The following is a 26,298-nucleotide window of genomic DNA, read 5'->3' on the forward strand; positions in this document are numbered from 1 at the left end:
CCATCCAATCTCCATCACCTCCTGGCCAACATTTTAGAAAGAGTTGGACACCTCCACCAACTGCGCCACCTCACTGCCCACTTCTTCCTCATTCCATCATAAGTCTCTGCTCTCCCAATCTACCCCCTGCCTAAGGCAGCCATAAACTCCATTTTACCAAATCTGTGCACTTATTTAAGGGTCTGCAGTATACTGGAAAGTTAGCTCAGCCTGGCTTAGTTTCTATGATGGTACTCTTTCCAAGTTCTTTCATTTATCCAAAACTTTCCTTCTCAGTACCCCTCTTCATGTCCTCTTCTGCTGTAAGACCTTTCAATATTACTATTTAGAATTCTGACCCATCTGTATTTCTCTCTCATTTTTACCTTTTTCACTGTAAAGACTCAGAGTTTTAGGGGGCCAATAATTAACACCTCTTTTTTTAGATAAAAGAAGAATGGAAAATGGAGATAAATGTCAGCCGATGAAGCAAGTGGCTTTACATGTAGAGCCAAAAGGAAGGCTCCCCTTGCATCCTTGAACCACAGGTCCTTACTCACCAGCCAAGGCCTGGCTGGACAATTGGCCCTGGGGGCTTGTAGGCAGAAGCAAAGAATTCAAGGGGAAACTTCTTGGCTGTACATCTGAAGCCATCTGCTTCCAAATACAAGGAGAATTACTGGACCAACTGGGTTTATGTAGTTCCTATTCCTAATTTGGCAACAAATAAGCCATTCTTCCCCAAGAGAAGAGGAAGAGGAAGGGAGGCTAATAGTATAAATGAGAGACCAGGGAAACTCCATATTCATTAAACAAAAACAAAACTGACATTAATAATATTAATATGTTACATTCATCATGAACAGATCAGACATGACTTGTAGGAAGATTCCCTCCAGCTGCCATGTGGACAATCAGCCAGGGGATATAAAGTAAGATGATACAGGAAACCAGTTAGGAAACTGCTCAGCCAAGGGAGGGATGATAAGGCCACAAGCCTTGTTGTCTTATAAAAGGTACAGATGAAGGGAAGTGGGAACCAAGGCTCTCCCAAAATTTTGGGATTGGTCAACTGGATGAATAGTAATGGCTCCAAACTGAGAGACAGCAAGGAAGTTGGGGGGAGGTGCCATGCAGAGATATGATAAAGTCATTTGAGTTATGCTGAATGTAAAGTTCCTGTAGGGGATCTGGATAATGATGTCCAGCAGGCTATTGAGTAAACAGGTCTGGGGCGACTGAAGATTATACTTGGGGATAGAGTGGATGAGGTTGCCTAGAAAATGTGTCATTATTCAATCTCAATCTATCTCTCTCTCTCATTCCCTCATGGTGCCATTTTATACATACAAATAATCCTCATCCTATTTGGTACCCCATCCTGGGATGCCTTCCTGCTCCACATGCTGGAAATTAGCCAGGGCTTCTTACCTCTGGGTACACACACCTGCTTCTATCACAGTCCCTATCCCAGCTATTTGCACCACAGGAAGCCCCTCAACACTGCTTCACACCTAGGGAGTCACCATCCCAACTCCACTCATGGGGCAGGATTTTGAGCACCTGGTTGAGTGAGTGCCAGGCACTGGCATGAACATGGGGTAAGTGTGGATCCCATCTAGGGTGCTTGGGTAGCTCACTTGGTTCAGTGACCAACTCTTAGTTTCAGCCCAGGTCATGATCTCATGGGTCATGAGATTGAGCCTTGCATCAAGCTCCACATGCAGTGGGGAGTCTGCTTCAGGATTCTCTCCCTCTACTCCTCTCTCTCTGTCTCTGTGAGGTTTCTCTCTCTAAAATAAACAAATAAATCTTTTTTAAAAAGTGGGTCCTACCCAGATCATGGCCCCTGACAAAGTTTCAGCTCAGGTAGGCAGGCGCCCAGCACAGCATAACTCTTACCTGCTGGCCTGGCTGTCCAGTTCCACAAGCTGCTCAGGTCTTCTGGGGCTGCTCTGTGGCTCTGGGGTCCTGGGGGATGCAGGCTGCTGGGAGGGTGCAGCTGGGTCTCCCTGGCCACCTCTCAGGGCTGCGGGCTTCTCCTGCCAGGTCTCTCCCACCTTGGCAGCCACATTCTTCTCTTCAGAACAAGCCAAGGTGCTGAGGAAGAGTAAATACCCTTATGGAGCAAGTGCTTTGGGACCAGTCCTCCTTTACCCAATGCTTGTTGATGTTACCTCCTGTGGCCACAGTGGGCTCTTTTTCCAGAAGATGGGGAAGAGAAGAACCTAGTATGGCCCCCACCACACAGACAGTCTGTGTCCTCTTTGGAATGACCCCAGCACTACTTCTCCCCCTGCCACTGATAAAAGCAGTCCCCACTCACAGTAGACAAAGCCTGAAGCTCTGATGCTTTTGCCATCCCCTGAATCTGGCAAGAAGAAAGTGGCTTCTCGGCTATCCCACACTTCAAGCTCTTTGGGAGATCTTTCTTCCTCCCTGGCCTCATGTCACAACTACACTCAAACAGCCTTACCAACACCATCCCCATCTGAGATCCTTCCAGGGACACTGTTCTTTCTCCTGGTGCCTTCTGCATGCCTTCTTCATGACGTCTATGTGTAATGGTACTGTTACCTGGAGGCCTCAAAGATATATGCTCAGTAGACCAAGGACACTGAGTTGTGTTATTGAGCACATAAGCCCAGCATTCTAGAAAATAAAAATCTAGTTCATCATTACTTGGACCCTGGCTTAATCTGAACTCAAGCCTCACAACATCAGCACATGCCTGCAATTACTGGCAGGGCTACCCAGGGTCAAGAAGATAACACTACCAGTTACCACTAACCCTGAGACTCTTTATTCATAGAAGTTAATCCCATAATAGCTATGCTCTGTGCCTTCAAGCTGAAATAACAAAGGGAGCAATGTGATTCTTCAGCCTCAAGTGACATAAGCCAAAATACCCTAAGCAGGGATAATAAGATTATTACCATTACCAGCTGCCCAGGAAAATCTGCAGGCAAGTAGATGTTGTCCCTCTCTGTGCTGCTTCTAACCTGATTGTCTGTTCCAGTCCAGCTAGATGCCAAAAGTGGTCTTCTCAGATAATGCCAGTCCCTTAGCCAGCAAGATACCCTGACGCACCCACCGCACCCCTATTTGCGACATACATGCTTGAATGAAAGACAAACCTAGAAGGCCTAGAGAGCTTCTTTCCTGCCTCTGTAAGCCCTGAACTAGCTTTGCCATGGAGTCAATCAGAATCCTGTCCCATCTCCTGTCCTTCATAAAATTATGGTAACAGAGATTGACATCATCAATTTGTGAATTACATCCAAGATTCTTTGCAAAGAGTAATTTGGGGGTCCACTACAACACAAAGACAAGTGGATGAATAAGGTTTCTTTGCCCTAGGCCTCAGTGCAAAGTCACTACAATTATAGGAGGTATAATCCATCTGGCCTATAAAAAGGAAATCTTAGTAAAACAGTCACAGGAGAGATGTCCCCCATGCCCCTAATAAATTGCCTGGAAGTCAAGTGTTTAGTTCTAGCTGTAACTAGATTAAAGATTCAGTAGCCTAATAGAGCTTCTATTTTGCACACAATCGCACTCCCCACATGGAAGATAACACCCCCTTCCACTCTTACACTACCTCCAAAATACTCCTCTGCTGGTAGATAATGGTTGTTCACAGCGAATACATGAGCTTAAGGTCTACCTGTTCCTCATACAGAAAGAACATAAATGTGGAAACCCCAGCCTTGCAACATAACAAAGAGGAAAACTCTATGTTTTAGATGTAAAAATACCAGAAGTTTGCTGGGGAGGGGATGAACTACTCTGTGTCTTATTAAAAGTAATCAGGTCAATAAAACTGTATAGGGGAACAACAGCCAGCTTTCCCAGTATTTTTTTAATAGTTCTAGTAAAAGAAGGTATTCCTTTGGGGCTGCTTTATTTAGCTTTAAGTATTTATAAAAGCGAAGTTTGACATAAGTACTTTGTGCCAGTGAATGTCCTATATACTTTACACAAACAAACTCACTTAACCGTCACAACAGCCCTGAGAGGTAGCTACTACCACTATTCTACAGGTAAGGAAATACAGATTGTAATAGGAACAAACTTAGCATGTTTGACTCCATATTGCTTTCCATTTTCCTTGCTACTATGACCTAAAGCTTAGAAACTTCTGTTTAGCCCTGCATGTAGGCACGCTACAGCCATGTTTTTCAAAAACCACTCTTTACCCAAAACTTACCTCACCAAGGAGATAAGTAGGCATGCTCAGAATGACTATGTTAAGATTTACAGGAACAACATGACCAGATTCCTGTGAACAAAGATAAACTGACCAAGTACATAGAAATTACACAACCTTGCACTGGGATGCCTATGGATGCTAGTCACCTTTTAATTCCACCCCCTCCTTGCCCTTCAGCTAACTTTCTTTTGATTTTTTTTAGAACCTCAAATTTCATGCCAAGAGGAGACAGTTCCTTAGATAATAGTCCTCCATCTCCTTGGTTTGCTGGCTTTCTGGATAAAGTCACTTTCCTTAGGCTAACATCTTGCCTCTCCACTTACTGGCCTGCCCCGCAGTGAGCAGAATGAGCTTGGAGATGCGAAATACACCCAAGGCCCCATAGCGAGTAAGTGATAGAGCTTCTGCAGGATCTCCTTGCCCAACCCCAACACTCTTCCCCACACAACTCTTGGAAATTAAGCTGCCAGAACCCCAGAGCCCTACAGACAGATCCGCCCAGGTGGTCCCTCGTGGATGGAAGATTGGCTGCCCTCCCGTGTGTCCACAGGCCCTGCCTCCAGACAGCTCTGAAGATCAGTGGCCGGAGACAACCAAGGCCAGAGCACCCCGGCAAACAGGTTGGGGCCACAGGAACCCCTTTCGGTTCCTTGCGGGCACCCAGCCCGCCCGCTTTCTGCCGCCTCTGCCTGGAGTGCGGCCATGGTCCACACGGGGTCCGAGGGGCCTGCGGCAACCCCAAGGCCGGTGACGCCGCCGGCTTCGTCCAGGCTCGCGGCGCCACGACGGCGGGAGCCGGGCGCGGCCCTGACGGAGCACCCGGCCCATTTCTGATCCTCGCGCGCCATCTAGCGCCCGGAACCAGCACGGCAGAAGGAGAAGCTGTACCCGGGCCTTCGCAGCCTTGGACAGCCATTTCGCTTTCGGGATGGTCGCATTTCCCAAAAGGCACTGCGACCCGAGCGCCCCATGCAGGAAATGGCGGTGCGCGCAGGCGCACACAAACTGCGGCGCGCTCGCCCCGCCGCGCAGGCGCACACATGACGGTGTCGCCCTCCACTATGGTGGGCGCGCGCCAATCAGAAGCGCACGCGCAAAGCCAGCAATGATTCTCACCCCAAACTGGACATGAAAATAAACTGAGATTTTTAAGATTTGGGTGCTGTAAGCCACCACACAACAATTAAATCTAGGAGCGCCTAGGTGCCTCAGTTGGTTAAACAACTGTCTTCAGCTCAGGTCATGATCCTGGAGTCCTGAGACTGAGTGCAGCCTGGGGCTCCCTGCTCAACGGAGAGTCTGCTTCTCCCTCTGACCCTCTCCCCTCTCATGCTCTCTCTTTCATTCTCATTGTCTCTCAAATAAATACATAAAATCTTTTAAAAACCAATTAAGTCTAAACCTCTGCATGGGGCTCAGGAAGTTTTTTGTTTTGTTTTGTTTTGTTTTTTAAACTTTCCTGGTGATTCTCAAGTGCAGCCAGAATTTTCTCTATTGTCATATTGCATAATAAAAAGAGAGATCCTGCCCCAAGTTTGGGGAAAATTGGATGAGATCACGCAGACAGGGTGCTTTACACTTTAACTACCTAAGACTTACTGGTTCTGTATCTTGAGAATCTGTTTCACACAACAGATTTCATAAAATAACTTCTTGAAGTTATTCCTGAAGTGTTGTTTTTAGAGGCTCTTGCATTGGAACTCAGCTTTACCACTTGTAAGCCCTTGGATGAGTTACTTAACCTTTCTCTGCCTCAGTTTTCCTGGGTTATTCATTTTATGGAGTTGCTGGAAAGATTGTAAAGCATCCAGCAGAGCTCACTATAGGTGTCAGTTACTGTGTTCACTGTGTTAACTGTCAATGCAATTTGAACCCAAAAAGCCACATAATAGGGCTTCATGCCTGATAGCTTACCAAAGCCCTGCTCTATCTATGGTCCCTGTCACTGGCTAGGCTCCAGCCACTCTAGTGTATTCCATGGCAAGGTTTGTCTGCAGTTCTCTATCTGCAACTCTTTTCTCCTTGATATTCCTAGAATTGGTTCCTTTTCCTCCTTACAGGAACTTTCCCAAGTTACCTCATGTGAGTAATAGACTTCTTCACTGCCACCACTCTGTATCAGCACCCTGGCTATTTCTTTCAGAGCACTGTTCTTCCCAGGGGGGCACATACACGTAGGATCCAGACCTTTGTTCTTCCTTCTAATTAGGTGCAAACCTCACAGGATTGTGGGGAGCACTGTATAAGACACAGTGAGTTGAGGACTGTGCACATAGTAGGTGACCCAAAGTTAAATGGTTGTTGTGATCATTAACAATATCTGGTATTAAATGCCAACCAGCCCCTTCTATTCCACCAGTCCCTGACAAGGACCCTCAGTACTAGCCACACTCAACTACATATAGTGCCCAGGAAATAGCCGGCTGTTTGGAATCCTTTGCATATCCTGTTTCCTTTGCTTGAAGGACCTCTATTCACCTTTCAAGATTCGGCTCAAAAGCCACCTAACCCATGAAGCTGTCCCCCATTTCCCTGCTTCTGTGTAATATATAGTTGCAGTGTGGGCCAGGCTTTGCCTCCCTTCAGCCATATCTGATTGCTCCAGCCTCCAGCACAGGGTAGGTGCCATTTCAGTTATTGTTGATTGAAAGAGTGGGTGACTTCCTGATTATGGAAGACTTCCTGGCTGGAGGCAACAAGGCGTAGTGGAAAGTTTTGTGGCCCCAGAGGCAGAGGCCAGAGGGCTCTAGCTGGGGCTTCAGCTCCTGCCACATGCTCACAGGCCTTGCTGGCCTCACCCTCTAGGCCAAAGGCTGATGCATACCTGACTTGCTCTCTCCACCTAAGAAGCTCAGCACTGTTGCCTGATGCCTTACCCCTTCAGGTGTGCCTCTCTGTCCTCCAGGTCTGCTGGACTGTCACTCTTCTGATCAGCTGGTCCAGCAGAGGCCAGAGTAGTACTGGAACTGAGGGAGAAAGCACACATGCCTACTGAGGCAGACCAAAGGAGACTGGAGTCCTTTCCCAGCTGTCTTCTCATAGGAAAGGGGGAGCAATATCTGGCCATAAAGGATGGCATCTCCCTAACTCTTAGCATCTGAGTTCAAGATCAAACACTGCTCCTGATCAGCTCTTGGTTTTGGGTTCCAGTATCCTTGCCTGACCTACATCTCCTGGGGCTGTGTGGGAGTACAGGAAGATTGCTTCTTAGTGAATGTTCTACACACCCACAGCAAACTAGCCCCTCCTACTGGTGGACTGATAGATGAAATAGGGCAAAAGCCTACTGTGTAGGGATGCACAACCCCTTCCCATTGCCCCTTAGCACCCCTGGACCCATATGCCCTCCTCACCCACTTCCATTTGCTTCCTGGGACTGAGCCTCCTAGTACTGGTTGGCTGTCCCTGGGATTCCTCCTCCTGACTTCTGCTTGCTGGGTTGAGCTTCAGTCCCTACAGGGTGGTCTCTGCCTTAGCTCTGTCTCCCAGTGCCATCCCTTCTGCTACCTCAGCTTGGATCCTTGTGAGTAGGTACTAGGCTTACAAGGCTGAGAGTTAGCACTACACACACACATCCTGATCATTCAGGAAATGGGGGGAAGCCAGCAGCTAAGCAGAGTCTATGAAGGAGTCCAAGCTTGGTCTGGGTTAGGACTTTGTGTCTTTATGTCTATTCCCTCCCCAAACAATGGCTTCCATCTCCAACAGATGATGAGAGCTGAAGGGCTGTTCGAATAGATGCTCAGGGCATAATACTCACTAAGCAACCACAGCTGCCTGACAATGGGGCAGTATATGCTCCCTGAAGGCACATTGCGTACATTCAAATCAGCACTTTGCTACCTCCCAGCTGTGTGATTTTAGGCATATCACTTGACTTCTCTGGACCTCAGATTGGTCATCAGTGAAATGGGGATAATAACTGTGTCCGCCTCATAAGTTTTCCAAGAATAATACATGAATTAATATATGCCAAGTACTTAGAATAATGCCTAATCCGTATCATGTGCTAAATTGCTTCTGTTATTATTACTGGGGCCTGTGGCCACTTATAGAAGCAGCATCCCTTTGCAGTCCATCTGTATCCATCAGCTTGATACAGACTGAGTGAGTAGGTTGCTGAATTGCCCAGTCTTCCTAAGGGTAGGTTGCATTCTTTGCCTCTCTGTAAATCAGGCAGATTGATGCTCACAGCATGCTGAGCAGTCACAGCTCACCTCATCACCTATGCAAGCCTACACTCATGTTTGTTCTCAAATCCGTTTATCCCAGTTGCACTTACAACCATAATTACTAAATTCAATTATTCATAAAAGTGAATGGGGGAGAAAAGTGAATGGAAAAGCAGTGATTCTTTCCTGCATGAGAAATAACATTTTCTGGGACGCCTGGGTGGCTCAGTGGGTTAAGCATCTGCCTTCAGCTCAGGTCATAATCCTAGGGTCCTGGAATCAAGTCCCACATCGGGCTCCTCACTCAGCAGTGAGCCTGTTTCTCCCTCTGCCTGCCACTTCCCTTGCTTGTACGCATGCACACCCTCTCTCTCTCTCTCTGACAAATAAATAAATAAAATCTTTAAATAAAAAGAAAGAAAGAACATTTTCTGGAGTGCCTGGCTGGCTTAGTTGGTAGAACATACAACTCTTATCTCATGGTTGTAAGTTCGAGCCCCACATTGGCTGTAGAGATTACTTAAAAATAAAAATCTTAAGGGGCGCCTGGGTGGCTCAGTGGGTTAAAGCCTCTGCCTTTGGCTCAGGTCATGATCCCAGGGTCCTGGGATCGAGCCCCGCATCGGGCTCTCTGCTCAGCGGGGAGCCTGCTTCCTCCTCTCTCTCTGCCTGCCTCTCTGTCTACTTCTGATCTCTATATGTCAAATAAATAAATAAAATCTTAAAAAAAAAGTTTTAATAAAATAAATAAATAAATAAATAAAAATCTTAAAAAAAAGAAACAACATTTTCCTTGGAAATATAATAACAGGAAGTTTCTTAAAAATCATAGTAAAAATAAGGATAGGTAAAACAACAAAAAAAAAAACTCTTGAATCTTGAAAGGTTAAAAGGCATAAAAGTCTAGACGATTCTTCAGATATTTTGTAAGGTAACTTGATATTTGGCTTCACTTTAAAGAAAATGAAAGCAGAAAGCAAAGACTTCATTTTATGAAGGTGTGTAAGTAAGAAGGGTGATTTAGATGAATATTCAAACATGAAGCAGAAGTCTACAACAGCAATAAGCAAATTCATTTAATAACACAACCATGCTGGCCAGCACAGGTGATGCAGTCTGCAAGTACTGGGCTCTCAGAGAGCCCTCCCCACTAGTGGCACCTAAAAGAGCCAAGGCCCCAGCACAGCAGTCTTTCCTTGCAACTGCTGAAGCACAGTGGTAGGGCAGATCCCGGCTTTGTCATTCTTCTTTGTTCATTTGCTCTGAACCATAAGGGAGCTAGCACAACTTGGAATTGAACAAACTGGGCCAACATCAGCGTTCCCATCCTTTGTCCCCAAGGATGACTCATGCTTGGCTTGAAACCACTTGGGGACAGGTAGGACCTTGCCATTTCCTGAATCACCTGAGAAAGCAGCTCCTGACTCCACTCAGGTCTAGGAATTTGAGCCCAGCCAGACATGCCTGTCTTCTCAGAGGGGCTACTGCTTTTCCTCTCACTGAACCACAGAGCATAACTGGCCAGGAAAGGCTGGTGGGGCAGGAAAAGGAGATTTGGGGCTTCTGGAAGGGAATGGAGAACGCAGCGATGAAGGACCTTCTTCAGCTGCAGTCCTCAGAGCTCAGCCAAGAAGAAACAAATGACGATTATTTGGTCATTTTTTTGTTTAGTTTGTCCCTTCATTCATTCCCCACACATTCATCCTACCTCCTGATGCCTGCCCAAGAAGGAGCTGGGCCTCCAGCTGCAAGGGGGCCCTTGTGTCTGCTCTGGAGGATCTTGAGAGCCAATGGCAGAAGGTAGACAGAACAAAACTCAAGCGTGGGCAATTCCCTTAAGTGGAAAGCCCAGAGACAAAGGATGTGGTGGCAGCAACTGGAGAAGCATGCTATAAACAGGACTATGGGAAATGATAGAGCTCAGTCCCCAGCACCCCAAGCAGTTCTGGCAGCTTGACCCTGGCTTGTCACCAAAGACATGAGAGAATCAATAAGTTGGAGCCATCTGTCTCCCCCAGACAGCTTACCTTCCTCTCTCAGAGCCAATGTCTGCTCCAGTCAAGACTTCAGGTAGGAAGCCCATGGCTCTGGATCCCACATTGCCATCACTTGACTGTACACTTGACCTGTTTTGGGAAGAGAAGCATTTGCTGACTCTGATTAGGTTTTGATCTAATATAACTAAGATGTCTTGAGAGCAAGCCTCAAGGACTAGAAACCCCGGCTCCCGGCTGCCACCCTGTGCTGCTCTAACTAGAGCCAACCTGACATTAGCAAGTATTTCTGCTTTTCTTCCAAACCTGATGGACTAGGAGCAAGAGTGGAGCCAAAAAACAAAAACAAAAACAAAAACAGAACAAAGTGGCAACTCAGGAGGAGGCTAGCACAATGGAGGGATCAATGACTGACAGAACAAGGGGCAAGGCATTTGGGATCACTAATAAACCACAGAGCCCAGGGCAGAAACAAGATCCCCAAGACATGTGGATTCCCTTCCTTTGTTTCCATGGCTGAGTCTACACTGGGGGTCCAGAACTCCACACTGAGAAAATGGTGGCAGGCAGGCAAGGTTGTGGCTCTTATCCATTGCTGGCTACTAGCATCTCATTGAAGAAATGACTAATTCTCAGCCACTGCTCACCACACCCTTGCTTCCCTGGTCTGTCTTGGAAGACAACTCAATGAGATGGTCACAGGATGGCTGGGCACAACCGCCCCTTCTGGACTCACTGTCTCCAACTAGCTCTGCCTCCCATCTTTGCCAGCCTCTACCATGTCTCCCTTTAGCCACAGGTCATCCTGGAAGTCCATGCTAGATGTTCTGTTGAGGCGCATGTGCTCTTCGATCACTAACTACCCTAAACTGATCACTTGGCAGCCTTGTTTGCCCTGGTCATCAGCAGGACTGCTTTCAATGGGGACAAAGCCACAGTGAAGATAGGCCAAGGGCTGGGGTGGGGGTGATCTGGCCTAGAGATTTGTCCAGCTCTGCAACTGGCTCCCTGAGGGAGGGACCTGCCCCTCTCCAGGCCTCATGCATTCCTTCATTTATTCTTTCAACAAATATCCACTGAGGACCTGCATTGCCTCAGACACTGGGGACACAGTGGGGAACTGGACAGTCCTGGTCCTAGCTCTACCCATTGACCTTAGACCAAAGGCCACATGGGCTCTACATCCCTGTACCAAATTACCTTTCAGGGTCTAGACTGGGGCTCTTGCAGGCCTCCTCACCAACCAAGTCTCTCTTGGCCTCTCTAAGGCTGGGGACCTCTTTGTCTTTGGAGCCTGGGGAAAAACTATGGAGGAAAGAAACATAAGTCAACCACCCAGTAGCCACCCACACTCAGATGAAGGCAGTTAGCTCATCCCTAAATGCCAACTGTCTCCAAGGAACTTAAAATTTGATATTGTAGGACTGGCCAATTCTCAAATTCTCATTACTAATAGTGGCTGTTGACTGGAGGTCAGACTCCATTCTCATGATTCTGCATGCATTAATCCTCCAGGTAAACCCCAGGACATGCACACTGTATCTGTCCATGTCTACTTTCTAGATGAGTGAATGAGGGCACAGAGAGCCCAAGCAATGTGCCCCAAGTTCCCCAGGTAACAAGGGGAAGAGCTAGGATTTGAACCCAAATGGTTCAAATTAGTCCAGAACTCTGGTTGCAGGTTCTGGACTGTAATTCTCTATGATGTTAAGACTGCTCCTAACCTCCTAATTCAACCTCCCTCTGTTCTTTCTGACCTAGTGGGACACCTCTGGCTTCCTTCCTCCATCTGTCTGTCATAACTCTGTGACACCATCTCCTACCTCCCTTGCCATACCTTCCCAGTAGCCTTCACCTTTTCTCCTCTTCTGCCCTGTAATTTTGGTGTTCTCAGCATTCCTTTCCATGCCCATGCTCCACCACCATGCCCACCTCCTCTGTTCCCATGGCATCAACTGCTACCTTTAAACCAGTGACTTCCACTTGTTCCGACCTCTCTGTGCTCCTGACCCATACCTCCAATGCCATCAGGCTGCCCTCAGGGGGGATGACCAGGTAGTTGCCACCTCCACACAGGGGTCTGTGCTTCTTTCCTTGACTCCCTTGACACTGTGCCCCATGTAAACACTGACATTGAATCCCACTGTTTCACTTTAATCTGTCTGCACATAACATGGAGATTTCTTGAGCCCTAACCTCTCTCCAAAACCTCAACTACAAACCCTCAAATACCGCCTGGCAATTTGCATTTGGATGCCCACAAGTAAAATCACATAGTCATTAAAAAATACCAAGTATTTATATCACCCCAAAAGGCATAGAGTGGGAGTCAAGCAGCCTCGGTGGGAGTCCTGAATCCGCCTGTTCTTGGCCATGTTACCTTGAGCAAGCTACTTGACCATTCAGAGTCTCAATTTCCACATCTATTAAATGGACAGAGTGACTGCGTTTACATCCTGCATGGGGATACCTGCTAGGCTGTTGGGGCAGGGTAGGGCTTGGTGAATTCTAGCTTTCCCTCTTTCTTCTTCCCCCAATTTGATTCTCCCATTGGCAAGTGGGAGATCAATGGGTTGTTGTAGCTTTGCCGCTCCCAGACAAAGTACCAGAAGCCTTGTGGGTTCTGAAGACAGGAGACACACCAGGGATGTTCACTGGAGGCAGCCTGACTTCCTCCTACATCTCTTGGGGTCACTTTGCCCTTGTTTCTCAGAGATTGGTCACCTTAGGGAAATCAATGAAGCAGCTTTCAATATTGCCTTATTAAAGAAATCATTCCAGTAATAAACACTCCTGCATTTCTGTTCTGGTCCAAAGGGAATGTATGGAACACTTAACTGCAGGTGCTCAGAGTTCTTGGGGAACAATGATCTATGAGTGGACAACTGTGCACCGTCAGGATTTTCCCCAGGGTGCCGGCATAACTACTTCTGCCTTTTAGAAATCTCACCCAGGTAGAGATGTGGAGTGTCTAGGGATGGGGCAATAGAAGATTAAGAAGAGGAAACATCCCTAAAGTAAAATGGGTAGGACTCAGTGCCTGACTGATGTGGGGATGTGGAGGAGGAGTCAAAGAGGAGAGTAAAGGAAACTAGAGATCCATCAGGCCTCATCTTGGATGCCACTTCTCCCAGGGAGCTTCCCCTTAACCATCCCCACCTCTAGCTGGTGACGGGCCCCTGCTTGGAGCTCCCACTGCTCTAGTGGGCATACACTCTGGCCTCCCTCCCCAGACTCTGGCCTTCATGAGGCAGGGACTCAGGGGTCGGGTGTGCATCAGGAACTCAGTAAATGGTAGCTGACTGAATAGCTAAATGAATAGAAGACGGATCCCACCTTTCACTTGTCCCTTCAGAGAGAATTGGCACCTCCCTGCTCAGATCTCCCATTGCCCCCACCCCATCTTCCCTGGATCCCAGCCCCTAGCAAACCCTGTAGGCTTCCCCCCACCACCCCACCATCCTGCCTGCCTGTTGCATGACTCTCTCCCTCCTATCTCAGGGCAAGGACTAAGCCCTCTGTGATCCCTGCTGGCTGTGGTCCCCCTGTCACTCACCTTCCCCAGCACCGTGTGCATCAGATGGTTAACATTTCTGGCCAGGGGGCAGTCACCCCTGGGGTGGAAAGAATGAGATAGGGGTAGGGGACCCAGGTTGACCATGTCTCTCACCAACCAGCCTCTTGCCCTGACCATTTGTATCCCTTCCCTACTGACCCCACCTCTAAAATGTCACGGAAGGAGCCCAGCAGGGCCCCCATACCTCATTCCTTCCAGGTCTGGGGCCATCAGGTGGAGTCCTGCTCCAGGTGTCGTGATCTGCAGGCGGACAATCTCCTCACCTCTTGTACTATAGCCAAGGAAGAGAGCCAGGGAGTTGCTGGTAAGATAAGCCTTCCTGTTTCCCAACTGTGCCAGGGGTCCAAGGGCATTCTCCCTCAGGAGCTTTCTGGCTAATGCCGTGGGACACCCAGATCCATTGCCTTTTATCTCCTCCTTGTCTCCTCTTTGGCCTTAAGCTTTCTTGGTGCTACAGCTGAGTGTGGGCCACTGACCTCCAGGCCCCAGAGGAAGGAGAGTGAAACAAACACCCCTTTACCAATCTCCCACCCACAAGCCCAGACCCCCTTAGGCACAGCAAAGGGCCTTCTGGGCGGCAGTGGGACCACCCAGCTCCAATGCTCTGTCTGTAGCTGCTGCCATGATGCTGCTATTTGCTTGCAGAGGTGAGGCCTGGATGTGGTCCCTCTGGAAAGTCCAAAATGGCTATTTGTGAGGCCAGTGGGAATTCTGTATATATGGACTGATGGGGACTGATGCCCAACCAGATACTCGGGAAACCTACAGACCAAATTTGGAGTGTGAGCTAGTGAGTGTAGGATATCAGGGACTTGGGGCCTGAAAGCAAGTGACCAGGTACCTGTGAGCTAGAGGTGGGGGAGGAAGAGGCAGAGGTTGCCAGGGTGAGGGCTGGGAGGCAAATGGTCTTCACTTTGGGTGAACCAGAGTGGCTTGGTTGCTCTCCTTTGAAAGTCACCTTAGAGTTGATTCTGACATCTAGCTCCAACCTTAAGAGGACTGGGTCAGTGGGCTGCTTGTTTATGTCCCTCCTGGGACTTGGCTGAGACCTAGCACACTGGAGATGACAAGAGGGAAATGGAAGGGATTCCAGGGACAGGGTACCTGGTGCACAAGGGCAGCTCTGATTTCTTTGTCCTCCCATGATAGCAATGATGACAGCATAAAGCACGTGGCTGGGACACACGCCACTTGAGAACATCATAGGCAAATAAAAATATACTTCTTCACTGGTGTTGTCATGTCAGGGAGGAAATAGGAACAAAGTATGACCCAAGCCTGTCCAAGCCGGTACCTCTCCTTCAATGCCTTCCTCCTTCTTTGTCATCCCCTTGAGCAATTCCACAGGGAGGCTGTTATGGGTTGCACTGTTGCTCCTAAAAGATGTGATGAAGTCCTCTCCGGTATCTGAGAATGTGCCTTTATTTGGAAATTGGGCCACTGCAGATGTAATTAACTTAGGGTAAGACTGGAAAAGAGTGAGTCCTAATCTGATATGACTGGGACATTTGTACTTAGACACATGGAAGGAATACAGCCATGTGAGAACGGACACCTACAAATTAAGAACCAATAAGGATTGCCAGCAATACTGGAGGCTAAGAGAAAGGCCTGGAACAGATTCTCCTCCAGAGCCTTTGGAGGAAACATACAGCCATACTGACACCTTGATTTAGGATCCCTGGCCTCCGGAGCTGTGAGAGGATAAGTTTCTGTTGTTTAATCCACCGAGTTCATGGTAACTGGTTACAGCAGCCTCAGCAAATTGGTACAGGGACCTTCCAGCCTCTCTTCTCCTGCAGCAGCCCACCAGCCCCACTCCCCTACCAGAGCTTTAGCCACAGATCGCTCTAGTTCAGTCTTAGGTCCTCAGCTAGGCTGAGAGCCACTGGAGGTCTTGGGCACTCATCTAGTGGGGCCCCAGCTGCCTGTGGCATTTAGAACTTGGGGCAGCCTCCCGAGGTCGGTATCACTATTCACTGCTGTATACACAAGGACACTGAGGCACAGGGGGTTAAAGTACAAAGCTTTGTGCCGGAAGCTGTGCTATTACTGTTCTCCAGTTTGTCTGCCGGGCAGCACGCTGGGGCACAGCCTACATGCCCTGTTATGATCGGGTGAGGTAGAAAGCCAAGGAAGCTTGACTACTGCTGTGATGGGGACAGCAGCCACTTTCTCTGGAATAATGTATTTGAATAAGCTCAGTCCAGAAGGCGGGTAGAAGTCATTCCACAATGAGAAGGTTCAAGACAAGATGAACTCAAGAAATCAAGCCCCAGGGTGCACGGAGGGAAGACCCCTTCCACGGTTGAGCAGGGGGAAATGGAGGGGGTGACTAGAGACAAGGAGTTCAGATGAACTTGGAGCTGAGAGGCCTTTGGGATGCCAGGCAGGTCTGGTATCTGATGGAAGGAAAGTGATAGCTGGACAGCCCCAAGGACACAGCCTGCAGGTCCCAAACTTTCAGCCCTCCCTGAAGTCCCTGAAGGCTTTGGGACCTAAAACAAGGCCTTCCCTCCTGGGAACTTACTGCGGCAGCCTCGGCAGGGCCATAGCTGGGGACAAGGCTGTGATGTTCTCCTGCCCCACTCTGCCATAAGCCAGCTTTTTCTGAAGTGTTACAGAACCCAGAATTTGGTTAAGGTCACTGCTCCCCGTAGGGCTTGGTTCCTTCAAGGCCACATCCAGGCCTGGAATTCTCAAATAACCAGGCAGAGCGAAGCTGGGTGTGGGAAACTGATGGCGGCTACCTGACCCGACCAGTGCAGGACCTTCCTGATGCAGCGGGGTCGGAAAGGAAGGCAACTCAGGACCAGCCGGCGGCTCACCTGGAAGCTGTCGAGGACTGCAGATATTTTGCAACTACAGAATCTGAGGGCAGCATCACACGGAGCCTCGCTGACCAGCCCCTGTTGCCTCCTCCCCGCCCCGCCCCCGGGGCCTCACAGGCAAGTTTGATCTTGGACTTCTGGCCTCCAAAACTGTGACACAGTCTATTTCTGTTGTTCAAGCCACCAGTTTGGGAGACTTTGCTACTGGTGCCCTAACAAACCACTGCAGCCAACTTGCTATGACAGCCAGCTGATGGGTAGTAAACATCCAAAGGAATTTTTTAGAATAAATGTTAAAATGCCTCTCAAATACATGATGCAGCACAACCCAATTCTTCTTCCTCTTTTAAAAAAACACCTGAAACCATTCATTGTCTTTCTTTCTTTTACACAAAACACAAATAAGGCGAAATCAGAGATGTACACTGTTTGGGGCTGAATTATGTCCACTTCAAAATTTATATGTTGAAGTTCTAACCTCTAGTGCCTTAGATGGGAGCCTTATTTGGAAACAGGGTCATTGCAGATGGTACTTGTTTTTGTTTGTTTGTTTGTTTAAAGATTTTATTTATTTATTTGACAGACAGAGATCACAAGCAGGCAGAGAGGCAGGCAGAGAGGGACAGGAGGAAGCAGGCTCCCCACAGAGCAGAGAGCCTGATGTGGGGCTCGATCCCAGGGCCCTGGGGTCATGACCTGAGCCGAAGGCAGAGGCTTTAACCCACTGAGCCACCCAGATGCCCCCACAGATGGTATTTGTTAAGATGAGGTTCTACTGGAGTCGGACAGGCCCCTGATCTAAAATGACCTACGTCCTTATGAGGAGAGGAGATCAGAACACAGACCCACACAGGGAGGAGCCCGTGGAGACACACATGTGGCAGAGGTGGCTATCTACAGACCAAGGACAGGCCTCCCTCCCAGGCCTCAGAAAGAACCAATCCTGCTTACACCTTGAGTTTGGACTTTCAGCCTCCAGAACCAGGAGACAAGATATTTCTGTTCTTTAAGTCCCCACCAGTCTGCGCTACTTTGTTCTGGCAGCCCTAGCGAACCAAGACAGCCCCCAAGTCCCATCAATGCTGCCTTGTGAAGAGCTCTCAAATCTTCCACTTGTTTAAAAGTTCTTATGGATGAGAGTTAACACAAACAAGGGAGTATCAGGGCGCCTAGGTGGCTCGGTCATTAAGCGTCTGCCTTTGGCTCATGTCATGATCCCAGGGTCCTGGGATCCAGCCCTGCATGGGGCTCCCTGCTCAGCAGGAAGCCTGCTTCCCCCTCTCCCACTCCCCCTCTTGTGTTCCCTCTCTCACTGTCTCTCTGTCAAATAAATAAATAAAAGCTTAAAAAAAAAAAAAAAACAGAAAAGCAAGGGAGTATCCAGAGAGGAATGGAGTGAAGAGGAGGAGCCGCTGCTGGGCTGTGACCTCAGCTCCCTCCAGGCACAGAAGATCTGCAGCGCTGCTCACCCCCACAGTCTGTCTACGGCAGGTGGGCACACACAGATGACTGTGGGACTTGAACTGGGGAGGGGAGTAGGGGCTTGCCGGTAAGTGGACTAGGCTCAGTTCACTGCATAGTACAAGGAAGTACTGCTTGCTGTTTGTGGACAAGCGAGCACCGTCATGTGCGCAGATGCTCAGGGCTCAGAAATCAGAGCAAATCAGGGCCCCCTCTGTAGTGACATCCCCAGTGCTCAGCCTGCTCTTGCCCTGGCGTTCCACTCCCAGACCCTCCCATATGACTGGCTCACAGGCCAGAGCCAGCGCACAGCACCCACCTGGGCTCCCAGCTCCCTGCAGGGCTGGGCAGACTCAGTGAAGCTGGGGACTGTGGAGCCTCCTTCTCCAGAGGAGGCGGTGCACGGTTGGCAGGTTGAACTTGGACAACTTACAGTAGAGCTCTAAACAAGCCCAAGAATGGCGGGGCTAAGACCCTGATGGTAGGCCCTCTCAAACCCTAAGGCTAGTACTTTTTTCTAAGGTGTTGTGGCTGCCATTAGGTTAAGTTAACACAGATAAGCATCGAACAGACAAGAGCGACATGCTGTCCCTGGACATCAGGCTGTTGTGCTCCGTTCAGCCCTAGAACATCCAACCACACAGGCTCTTACTGATTTCTATGCCCCATCTTGTCACTGGGCACATGGGGACGCTGACCCTGAGGCCCTGCAAGGCGGCGACCCAGCAGAAGTCCTACAGTGACACTGGCAAGGCAAGTCGGCAAGCCCCCAGCCCGAGGCAGAGATGAGTGGTTCATTACCTCCTTGAGCCAGGAGGGAAACTTGCTAGAGCAGGTGGGTCTTGGCTCTTCTCAGAAGGCCTGTCCTCATCCACCACCTCAACCCTGGGGACAAGAAGAGAAACAGATGCACTGCTTGTCCCCTGTGGTGTGCTCAGCTGAATAGTGTGCCTCCAAACTTCATGTCTGCCTTGAACCTGTGAACGTGACCTTATTTGGAAATAGGGTCTCTGAGGATGTAATCAAGTTAAGATCAGGTCACTCTGGAGTAGGGTGAGCCCTACATCCAATGACCAGTGTCCTTATAAGAAGAGGGAAATGTGGACACAGACACAGAGAGAAAAGGTCCATTAGATAGAGGTGGAGACTGGAGTGATATGTCTGCAAGCCAAGGAATGTCAAGGGTTGCCTGTGGTCACCAGAAGCTGGGAAAGAAGCCTGTGACGTAACATCCTGATCATTCCCTGTGAGCCCTGTTCACCCTGTAGGGCCCATCTACAGTGTCACTCTCACTTCCAAGGGCCTGGCCAGGCAGAGGCTCCCAATGACAAACCTCTGGACCCTAGCCCAATAATCCCTCCTGCCACGGCATTGTCCAACCTATCCCTGGCAGGGCGGGAGGGATGGGAACAAGTCCTTTTTGCCCTGGTAGCTACTTTTGCTTCAAAACATCAGAGGCCCTTGGAAACTCTATGGCTCTGTTGGGGGTCAGGGCCCTAGCCCTGTTAGCAAATGGAAGTTTCCAGCCAAAGCTACGTTCTGCTGGCCAGATCCTGCCTACACAGAAATGGCCGTTAAAGCCCCCAAGTGCCACTGCAGCCACCTAGTTGCTCACCGGGTCTCTCGACAGAAGCCACCAGCCCCTCACAACTTCCCACTCTAGGCTTGCCTTCCACAGAGCTCATACTCCACCCCTGCTGGCAGGAGACCTTCTGTGTAGCCAGCGAGAAGCTTCCAAGTCTTCCCTTGCCGACATTTACCTCTTCGCAATGAACGGGGCCTGCATCTCCTGGGTAGGGCTGCTGAAAAGGAAGCAGAAAAGGCAATGTGTTGGACAGAACCCGTGGACATGTGACATCATGACCACTCTGCTTTACAGGGACCTGGTCTCCTCTCTCACTAGTCCTGCTGGCAGGAGCCAGACCTCTCCATTTTCCAGAAAGTAAATCCCAGAAGATCTGGCTAGGAGGGTTCTCTCAACCAACCCCTCACTAGCCAAAGGAACCCTGGAGCCCTAAGGGGAGGGGAGCCGGTCGGTAGCTGGGCTGGCCCAGAGCCAGGCCCCGCCGTGTCTCCCGCTGTGTAACTAACCTGGTGCTCTTCTTGGCTGCTGACAGAACATAAGAGTGCTCGCGGGGAGCCGTCTTCCTCACCACGCTGCTTGCGGCCTCTGACCTGGGGCGGCACATGGAGGGGGCATCTAATGGCATAAGGCGGGACTCACTCTGCCAGCATAGCCAAATTAGCACCTGCTCCCAGAACTTACAGATAAGGAAACTGAGGCACAGGGAGCTTTAGTGACTTTAGAGACCTCCCAGGGGCAGGGCCTATTTTGGTCCAATTTGCTCAGGACCCTTTCTAACAAATTGATATAAAGTCCCAAAGCACCTTCCTCCCTCCAGCCTGTCTGCCCACAGTGGAGGCTTCTCACAGACCCTCATCTCCTAGGTTTTGCTCCATAAAAGGTTCATAAGAGGGTCTTCTGAGCTGGCCCAGCCCTGAGTCGGTGGTTCTGGGACTCAGTAAATGAGTAAATGGTCAGCCACTTCTCCAGTATGACCCACACATGCTGTGCATTTCGTCACCTCAACTGGCGCAATTCCTATGTCACTGGTCCACGCAAACGTGGGCCCCTGGCCTGCCCGTGGGACGTCAGGTGGGCGCCATTACCTCCGCCTCTGCTCATCAGATGAGAAGGGCACCTCCTCCTCTTCAGCGGCCCCCGAAGCGGAGCTACGGCGGACGTTGTAGGGTGCCCTGGGGGAGGGGAGGGGCGGAGGTTACTGTCAGTGGTGGCCCCTCCTCCCCCATCTCTGCCCAGGCTGGTACTGCTGCCTCTGAGCCTTTGCTCATGCCACTTCCTCCTCAAGGGCCAGCCCCCTCCTCTCTCCTTGGTCCAGCCCTAACCGTCCCTCAAGACCCAGCTGAAGCCTCTCAACTCTCTCATCTCCTTCTCCAGAGATTTCTTAGCTGCTCCATGTCACTGGATGATTGTGGGGCCCCTGGGAACTATGGGTACAACCCACACCTCTGTCCACAACCCCCCCTCCCTGGGCACATTGTGGGGGGCTTCTTTGACAGGGCCCAGAAGGGGAGCCCAGAAGATTTATATCCAAGAAGCCACTCAGATTTCTGCACAAAATGCCAAGAACTGATAGACCGCTAGGACCATGAGCTTGCTTGGGGTCATCAGGCCTCAGTCCAGCCTAGCTTGAACCCCAGAGGGGTGCAGAGGCATGTCCAGAATACAGAGCCAACTAGCAGCGGCCACAGCCATAAGCCATGACCCCTTTTGCAGACCCACTGGTCCCTTCAACAAGCTTCTTTACAGTCCTTGCTTTGCCTCCGGTCAGAAGTGCAACGTGTCCAGCTGTCCAGCTTTCTGGGGTTTGTCACTCTGTTGGTAAGCTCCAGGTCACAGCGGCAGCTAGCACTGATGTCAGGCGGGCAGAACTGGCATTCCTGGGCCATGCGCAGAGGTGAGCAACCAGCTGCCCTCAGCAGACCAGGTGTTTGGGCTCGTCCTTGGAGGGAGCTGAGCTAGGTCTGCAGTTACATACTTACAGCTTCTTGTAATCCTCAGTGGTCATCTTATAGCCAGAGGAGGAGGGGCGGGGAGGTCCAGCAGGAGTGGCTCTCAGCAGACCGGTTGCGCTGGAGAGGAAAGGAGTTTCCATGTGCCCACTCCCAGGTCCCGTCTTGCTTCCAAATCTGCCCACATGGCCCAGGAGACATGAGGCTAGGGGCCTTTCCTCTTTTCTCTCACCACCCTGAGCAGGGCAGCCCTCCTGCCATAGGTAGGCCCAAGCCCCTTAGCCCTGCCTCTCTGATGGAGCCCAGGTTCACCTTGACACTGAGGTGCTTTGATGACGTGTCACCTCAGTCTGCCAGGAAGAAGGCAGACTAAAGCACAAAGCTCAGTGCAGTCAGCTAGCAAGTCAAGGCTGGGAAGCCCTCTCAGCCTCCTCCCTGTGTCTCTGCCCCGGAGACGAGGGCCAAGCAGGTGGTGGCCCAGGATCTCCCAGAGGCATGGCTGCTGGGGAACCCAAGTGTCAGACTGGACCATACATCCACCTGGGGCCTTTCTGTCCCAGCACTGCTACCCAGGGCCCTGATCCATGGAGGTAGAGAGCTGCCACCTACCACCCCTCCTGCCCGCCCCCTCTTACTGACAGGAAGAATCATCTCTGTGCCACGAGCTTGGCATAGGCCCTCACCCCATGGACACACACCTTTTTGGAGCTCCGTTGGCCTTGGGGAAGTGCTGCTGGGGCTGGCACGAGCTGTCTATGGGCCTGGTGAACACTCCCCTAAAAGAAAGCCCAGAAGAAGTCCAGTGAGAAGCGGGGGGGTAGTGCGGGCAGGCATGGGGAAGTGGGCAGGATCCTGTGGTCACCTACCGGATGATATAGCCAGTGGGAGCCCTTGTGCTTGGAGGCCTGCCAAGGGAAAGGAAGGTATGAGGTGAAGCAAAGATGCCCTACTTTCTCTTGCACCTAGAGAAAGCAGAGTGGATTGGCCGGTGGGTGTCCCAGTGTGGTCAGAGTGAGGACAGCAAGAGGGGCAGCCACCCCTTCACCCAAGCCAGGGTGCCTGTTCTGCTCTGCCCATTTCTCATGCTTCCCCAGGAAAGGGACTTATGGCTGATTCTTCCAGGACTGGCCCAGAACGGTCCTGGCTCACACCAAGTACCAGGCAGGTGTATTTCAAGGCTGAGCGTTTCCTGAAGAGGGTTCCCCTCCAAACTCCAACTTTTCCCTGGCCTGCCAGGGCCCAACAATCCCATGAGAAAGAGGTCATTTGGGATTGCTGACAGAGCCCGCTCACCCTCTATTGTCAGAACTGGAGGCTCCATGGCCAGAGGCCATGGTCCTTGACCTGACATCTCTGCGCAGCCTCCTTTGGGGAGGCTCGTGAGGGCCCCAGGGGTAGAACTGAAGCCAGATGCCCCTCCCTTCCTGCTCCTTGGGGCTTCCCTCCTCCAACTCCTGAGACGTCCACATCACAGTCTGGATGCACGTCTGGGACTGGAGGGTGTGGCTGGAAAGCAAACACAGTGCATGTGCTGGGTGCCTCCTCCGTGGGAGCAACTGAGTGGCAGGGACAAGGAACAAGGATTAGGCAGAGGAGTTTAGTGCTGGAGCAGGGGTGGGGCAGTGGATCTAAGGGAACCCCATGCAAGCACATCTTGACAGACCCTGTCCTCAGTAGGGACAGCCTCCTGGAAGTGACAAAGTTACAAGAACTCTTGGGGTGGGACCTGAGAAAGAAAGGTCATTTTTCCCCCATTTAGCCACACGTACATTTTTGGTTGAAATACCCATGCCTTGGAGAGAATGAGAGCCAAAGTTTAATAGACTTTCAGGTACCCCTGCTCTAGGCCCTGAATCATAGTCCCAGGATATGCTTTCCAAACAGAAGCCCTGGGCGAGACCTGCACCACCCCCCCAAAGTGAACAAGTGCCCCAGTGAGTAGACCGTCTTCGAACTGCCCTCAGGTCTTCACCAACCTTGCCGATGGCAGCGGTCACAATTCATAATTCTCTTTTATAATCTTCTCTCTCCTTGGGTCATGCCTGTGTACCCTGCTAAGATGTCAGTTCCCTGAAGGGAGACCTGTGTCCTCTGTGGGTACCGAGTCAGTGAACAGTGGTGATGGGCAAGTCCATAGTTATCAGGGGCAGCCCTGGAACTCAGCAGTGCACTTGGACCCCTCCCTCCCAGCTGCTGCCGCTGCCTTTCCCACCACCTGAGAAAGGCCCTGGCAACTGCACTCATTCTGACTTCTCAGGAGCTTCAGAGCATCCCTAGACACCGATATGTGAAAGTCCTCAAAACTGGGAGGCGACTGGCTATTCCCTTTGGCCAGCTGTCAAAAGAGATCATCCTGAATTAGGGAGACAGTTGGACCAAACGTGTGCGTCTCCTCTCACGTGCTGATTACCAAGTGTCCTCAGCAATCCAGGCTCCAGATGGGAGAGAGTCATGTGTGACTCTCAGCTGCTCGATCCCCTGAGAGATGTTGTCTCACCGCCTACAGGGGCTTCTCAGTGTCCAGTAGACAGCCGGAACCATGGAGGCCCATAAGGCAGCCAGCTTCAAGGTCACACAGCAAGGCCAGGCACCTGAACCCAGTGACTCCTGCATTCTCTTTCCCAAAAGGAAAGAGAGCAGAAAAGCCTGTCCTTCCTGTGGAGTTGAAATGACTCTGACATCTCTTCCGAGCTTGGGCTCCTCCTTATCCCCTAAAGACTGCAGCATGAGTTCCCCCCACCAGCCATCTTGGTGCCCCCTCTTACCTAGCCTTCGGGACTTCCCCAGCCGATGAAAAGGATGTGGCACGACTCCGACCAGAGGGCAGCTCTCTGAGGAAACAGGAGTTGTGAAAAAGGGGCGCCCTACTATCCTAGAGGCTGCCTGCTGACTCAAAGCAGGGGAGCCGGGGTGCAGTGCATGCACGTCAGCAACTTGGCCCACCTTTCCCATCTCACCTTCGCCTGCCCTGGCCTGCCTCCACACGCTGCAGGCCTGCATGGACACAGCCACGCAGCAGCCAGGGCTTTCCCACCCCGTGACTTCGCTCGGGTCTGGCCTCAGCTGGATTGCTTTCCTAAGCTCCGCCCTCCCCAGCTGGCCTGTGGCCACAGGGCCAGGCCGGGGTCTGCATGGTCGGAGTCCCTCAGCACCCCCAGGTGCTGACAGGCCCCAGCCCAGCCCACGTTTGCCGGCTTACAGGGTGCGGCCCTCCGAGTTTCCCTCCGAGTCATCCTGCTTGGTGATCCAGCTCTTGTCCCCCTTGAGCGTGGTTCGAACCTTCATCTGCTTGAGGACATTGTTGCGTTCCTCCTCGCCAGGTGGTAGGGCCTTCCCTGGAAGGGGCGAGGCCAGGCAGCCTCAGAAGAGGAGCCCAACCCCAGAACCGTGAGGCCTCCCTCCCAGTTCCCCCAGTCTGCTGCTCTCATACCCTCCCAGTTCCCCTAGTCTGCTGCTCTCATACCCTCCCAGTTCCCCCAGTCTGCTGCTCTCATACCCTCCCAGTTCCCCTAGTCTGCTGCTCTCATACCCTCCCAGTTCCCCCAGTCTGCTGCTCTAACCTTTAGCGCCGCCTCCGAGAGCTGAGATACTCATGGTGCTTGCTGTGCAGATCCCGTCTCAGCTGACTTGACTGGGCTCCTGGGGGCAAAGGCAAGCACACAGTTTGTCACTTCATCATGCGGTCCCTGACACACCAGGGCCGTCCAGACTGTCCTTTTGGCCCTGGGAAGCAAGAGCTGATGGAGTTCTGGTGGTGGGTAGAGGCCAGGGAGTGAGCACACATTGCTTCTTCTCTCCAGTCTGCCTCAGTGCCCTCATTTGTAAAATGGGATTTTAAAAAGTCTACCCTTCAGTACTGCTATGAAGGCAGAATGCACCCGTGTTCCTGCAAATGCCTGGCACCACCGGGCACAGCAAAGATCTCAGGGCAGTTGGACAGGAGCCAAGCAGCAGGGGTTCTCAGCCTGTCCTCGCTGGGCGAGAGGACTCTCAGTAGTCTTCAACCAGTACAAGCCCAACCTGAGGGTGTGCTGCTTTCTTTCTCTTCCTCTCTGTATTCTTGCCCTGCTTCCCTCCTTGCCTCTTCTCTGCCCTCTCGCCGTTGCTTCCCTCCTGTGGCCAGTGAGGGGTGGACCACGGTGGTCACTCTCTGAGGCCTTCACAGCACCATGAAGGTCTTTGCCCCAGAAGGGGCTGGGGTGAGGAAGCTGCCTCTCCAGGCAGGGACTAGCACTGTGCTTCAGGGAGAGGGAAAGCCCATATGGTGAGTTTAATCCCAGCCCTGGCCTGCCACAGTTGGCACAGTTGGCCCAGTTGGACCTGCCACAGTTGCACAGTTGCAAGCGGGCATGATGGGAAGGAGGGGCTGTGGCTCTGCCAGAAGAGTCCTGAAGCAGAGCGGCCTCCCTCTTAGGAGTCTGCCACCCTCTGGGCCTCACCAGGGCCAGGCCCAAAGAGGCCGGGCCCTGCTGCCAGCTGGCAAGCCCTTGACATGTTTCCTTAGAGGTCAGGAGCACACTAAAATAGGTAAGGCAAG

General features: G+C 51.0%; 1 protein-coding gene across 8 annotated transcripts in view; it reads right to left on the reverse strand.

Moving 5' to 3' along the window:
- Positions 1-26,298, reverse strand: part of ZNF185 (zinc finger protein 185 with LIM domain) — a 57,546-nt gene that overhangs the window by 20,341 nt on the left and 10,907 nt on the right. For 2 of the 8 annotated variants that reach the window (XM_047716525.1, XM_047716522.1), the window contains exons 2-16: positions 25,322-25,400; positions 24,961-25,096; positions 24,527-24,592; positions 22,628-22,666; positions 22,460-22,537; positions 21,792-21,881; positions 20,898-20,984; positions 20,319-20,402; positions 19,988-20,029; positions 19,029-19,112; positions 14,120-14,206; positions 11,559-11,663; positions 10,392-10,490; positions 7,069-7,158; positions 1,882-2,079 (exon numbers count right to left, since the gene is read on the reverse strand). In XM_047716525.1, the coding sequence (XP_047572481.1) occupies positions 1,882-2,079; positions 7,069-7,158; positions 10,392-10,490; positions 11,559-11,663; positions 14,120-14,206; positions 19,029-19,112; positions 19,988-20,029; positions 20,319-20,402; positions 20,898-20,984; positions 21,792-21,881; positions 22,460-22,537; positions 22,628-22,666; positions 24,527-24,592; positions 24,961-25,096; positions 25,322-25,355 (1,319 nt within the window). In that variant the 5' untranslated portion in view covers positions 25,356-25,400. Of the gene's footprint in view, positions 1-1,881; positions 2,080-4,515; positions 5,122-7,068; positions 7,159-10,391; positions 10,491-11,558; positions 11,664-14,119; positions 14,207-19,028; positions 19,113-19,987; positions 20,030-20,318; positions 20,403-20,897; positions 20,985-21,791; positions 21,882-22,459; positions 22,538-22,627; positions 22,667-24,526; positions 24,593-24,960; positions 25,097-25,321; positions 25,532-26,298 lie in introns of those variants that run through there. The other 6 variants (XM_047716523.1, XM_047716524.1, XM_047716526.1 and 3 more) reach the window with 6 other exon arrangements.

Source organism: Lutra lutra, chromosome X (assembly GCF_902655055.1).
Source record: "Lutra lutra chromosome X, mLutLut1.2, whole genome shotgun sequence".
Lineage (NCBI taxonomy): Eukaryota > Metazoa > Chordata > Mammalia > Carnivora > Mustelidae > Lutra > Lutra lutra.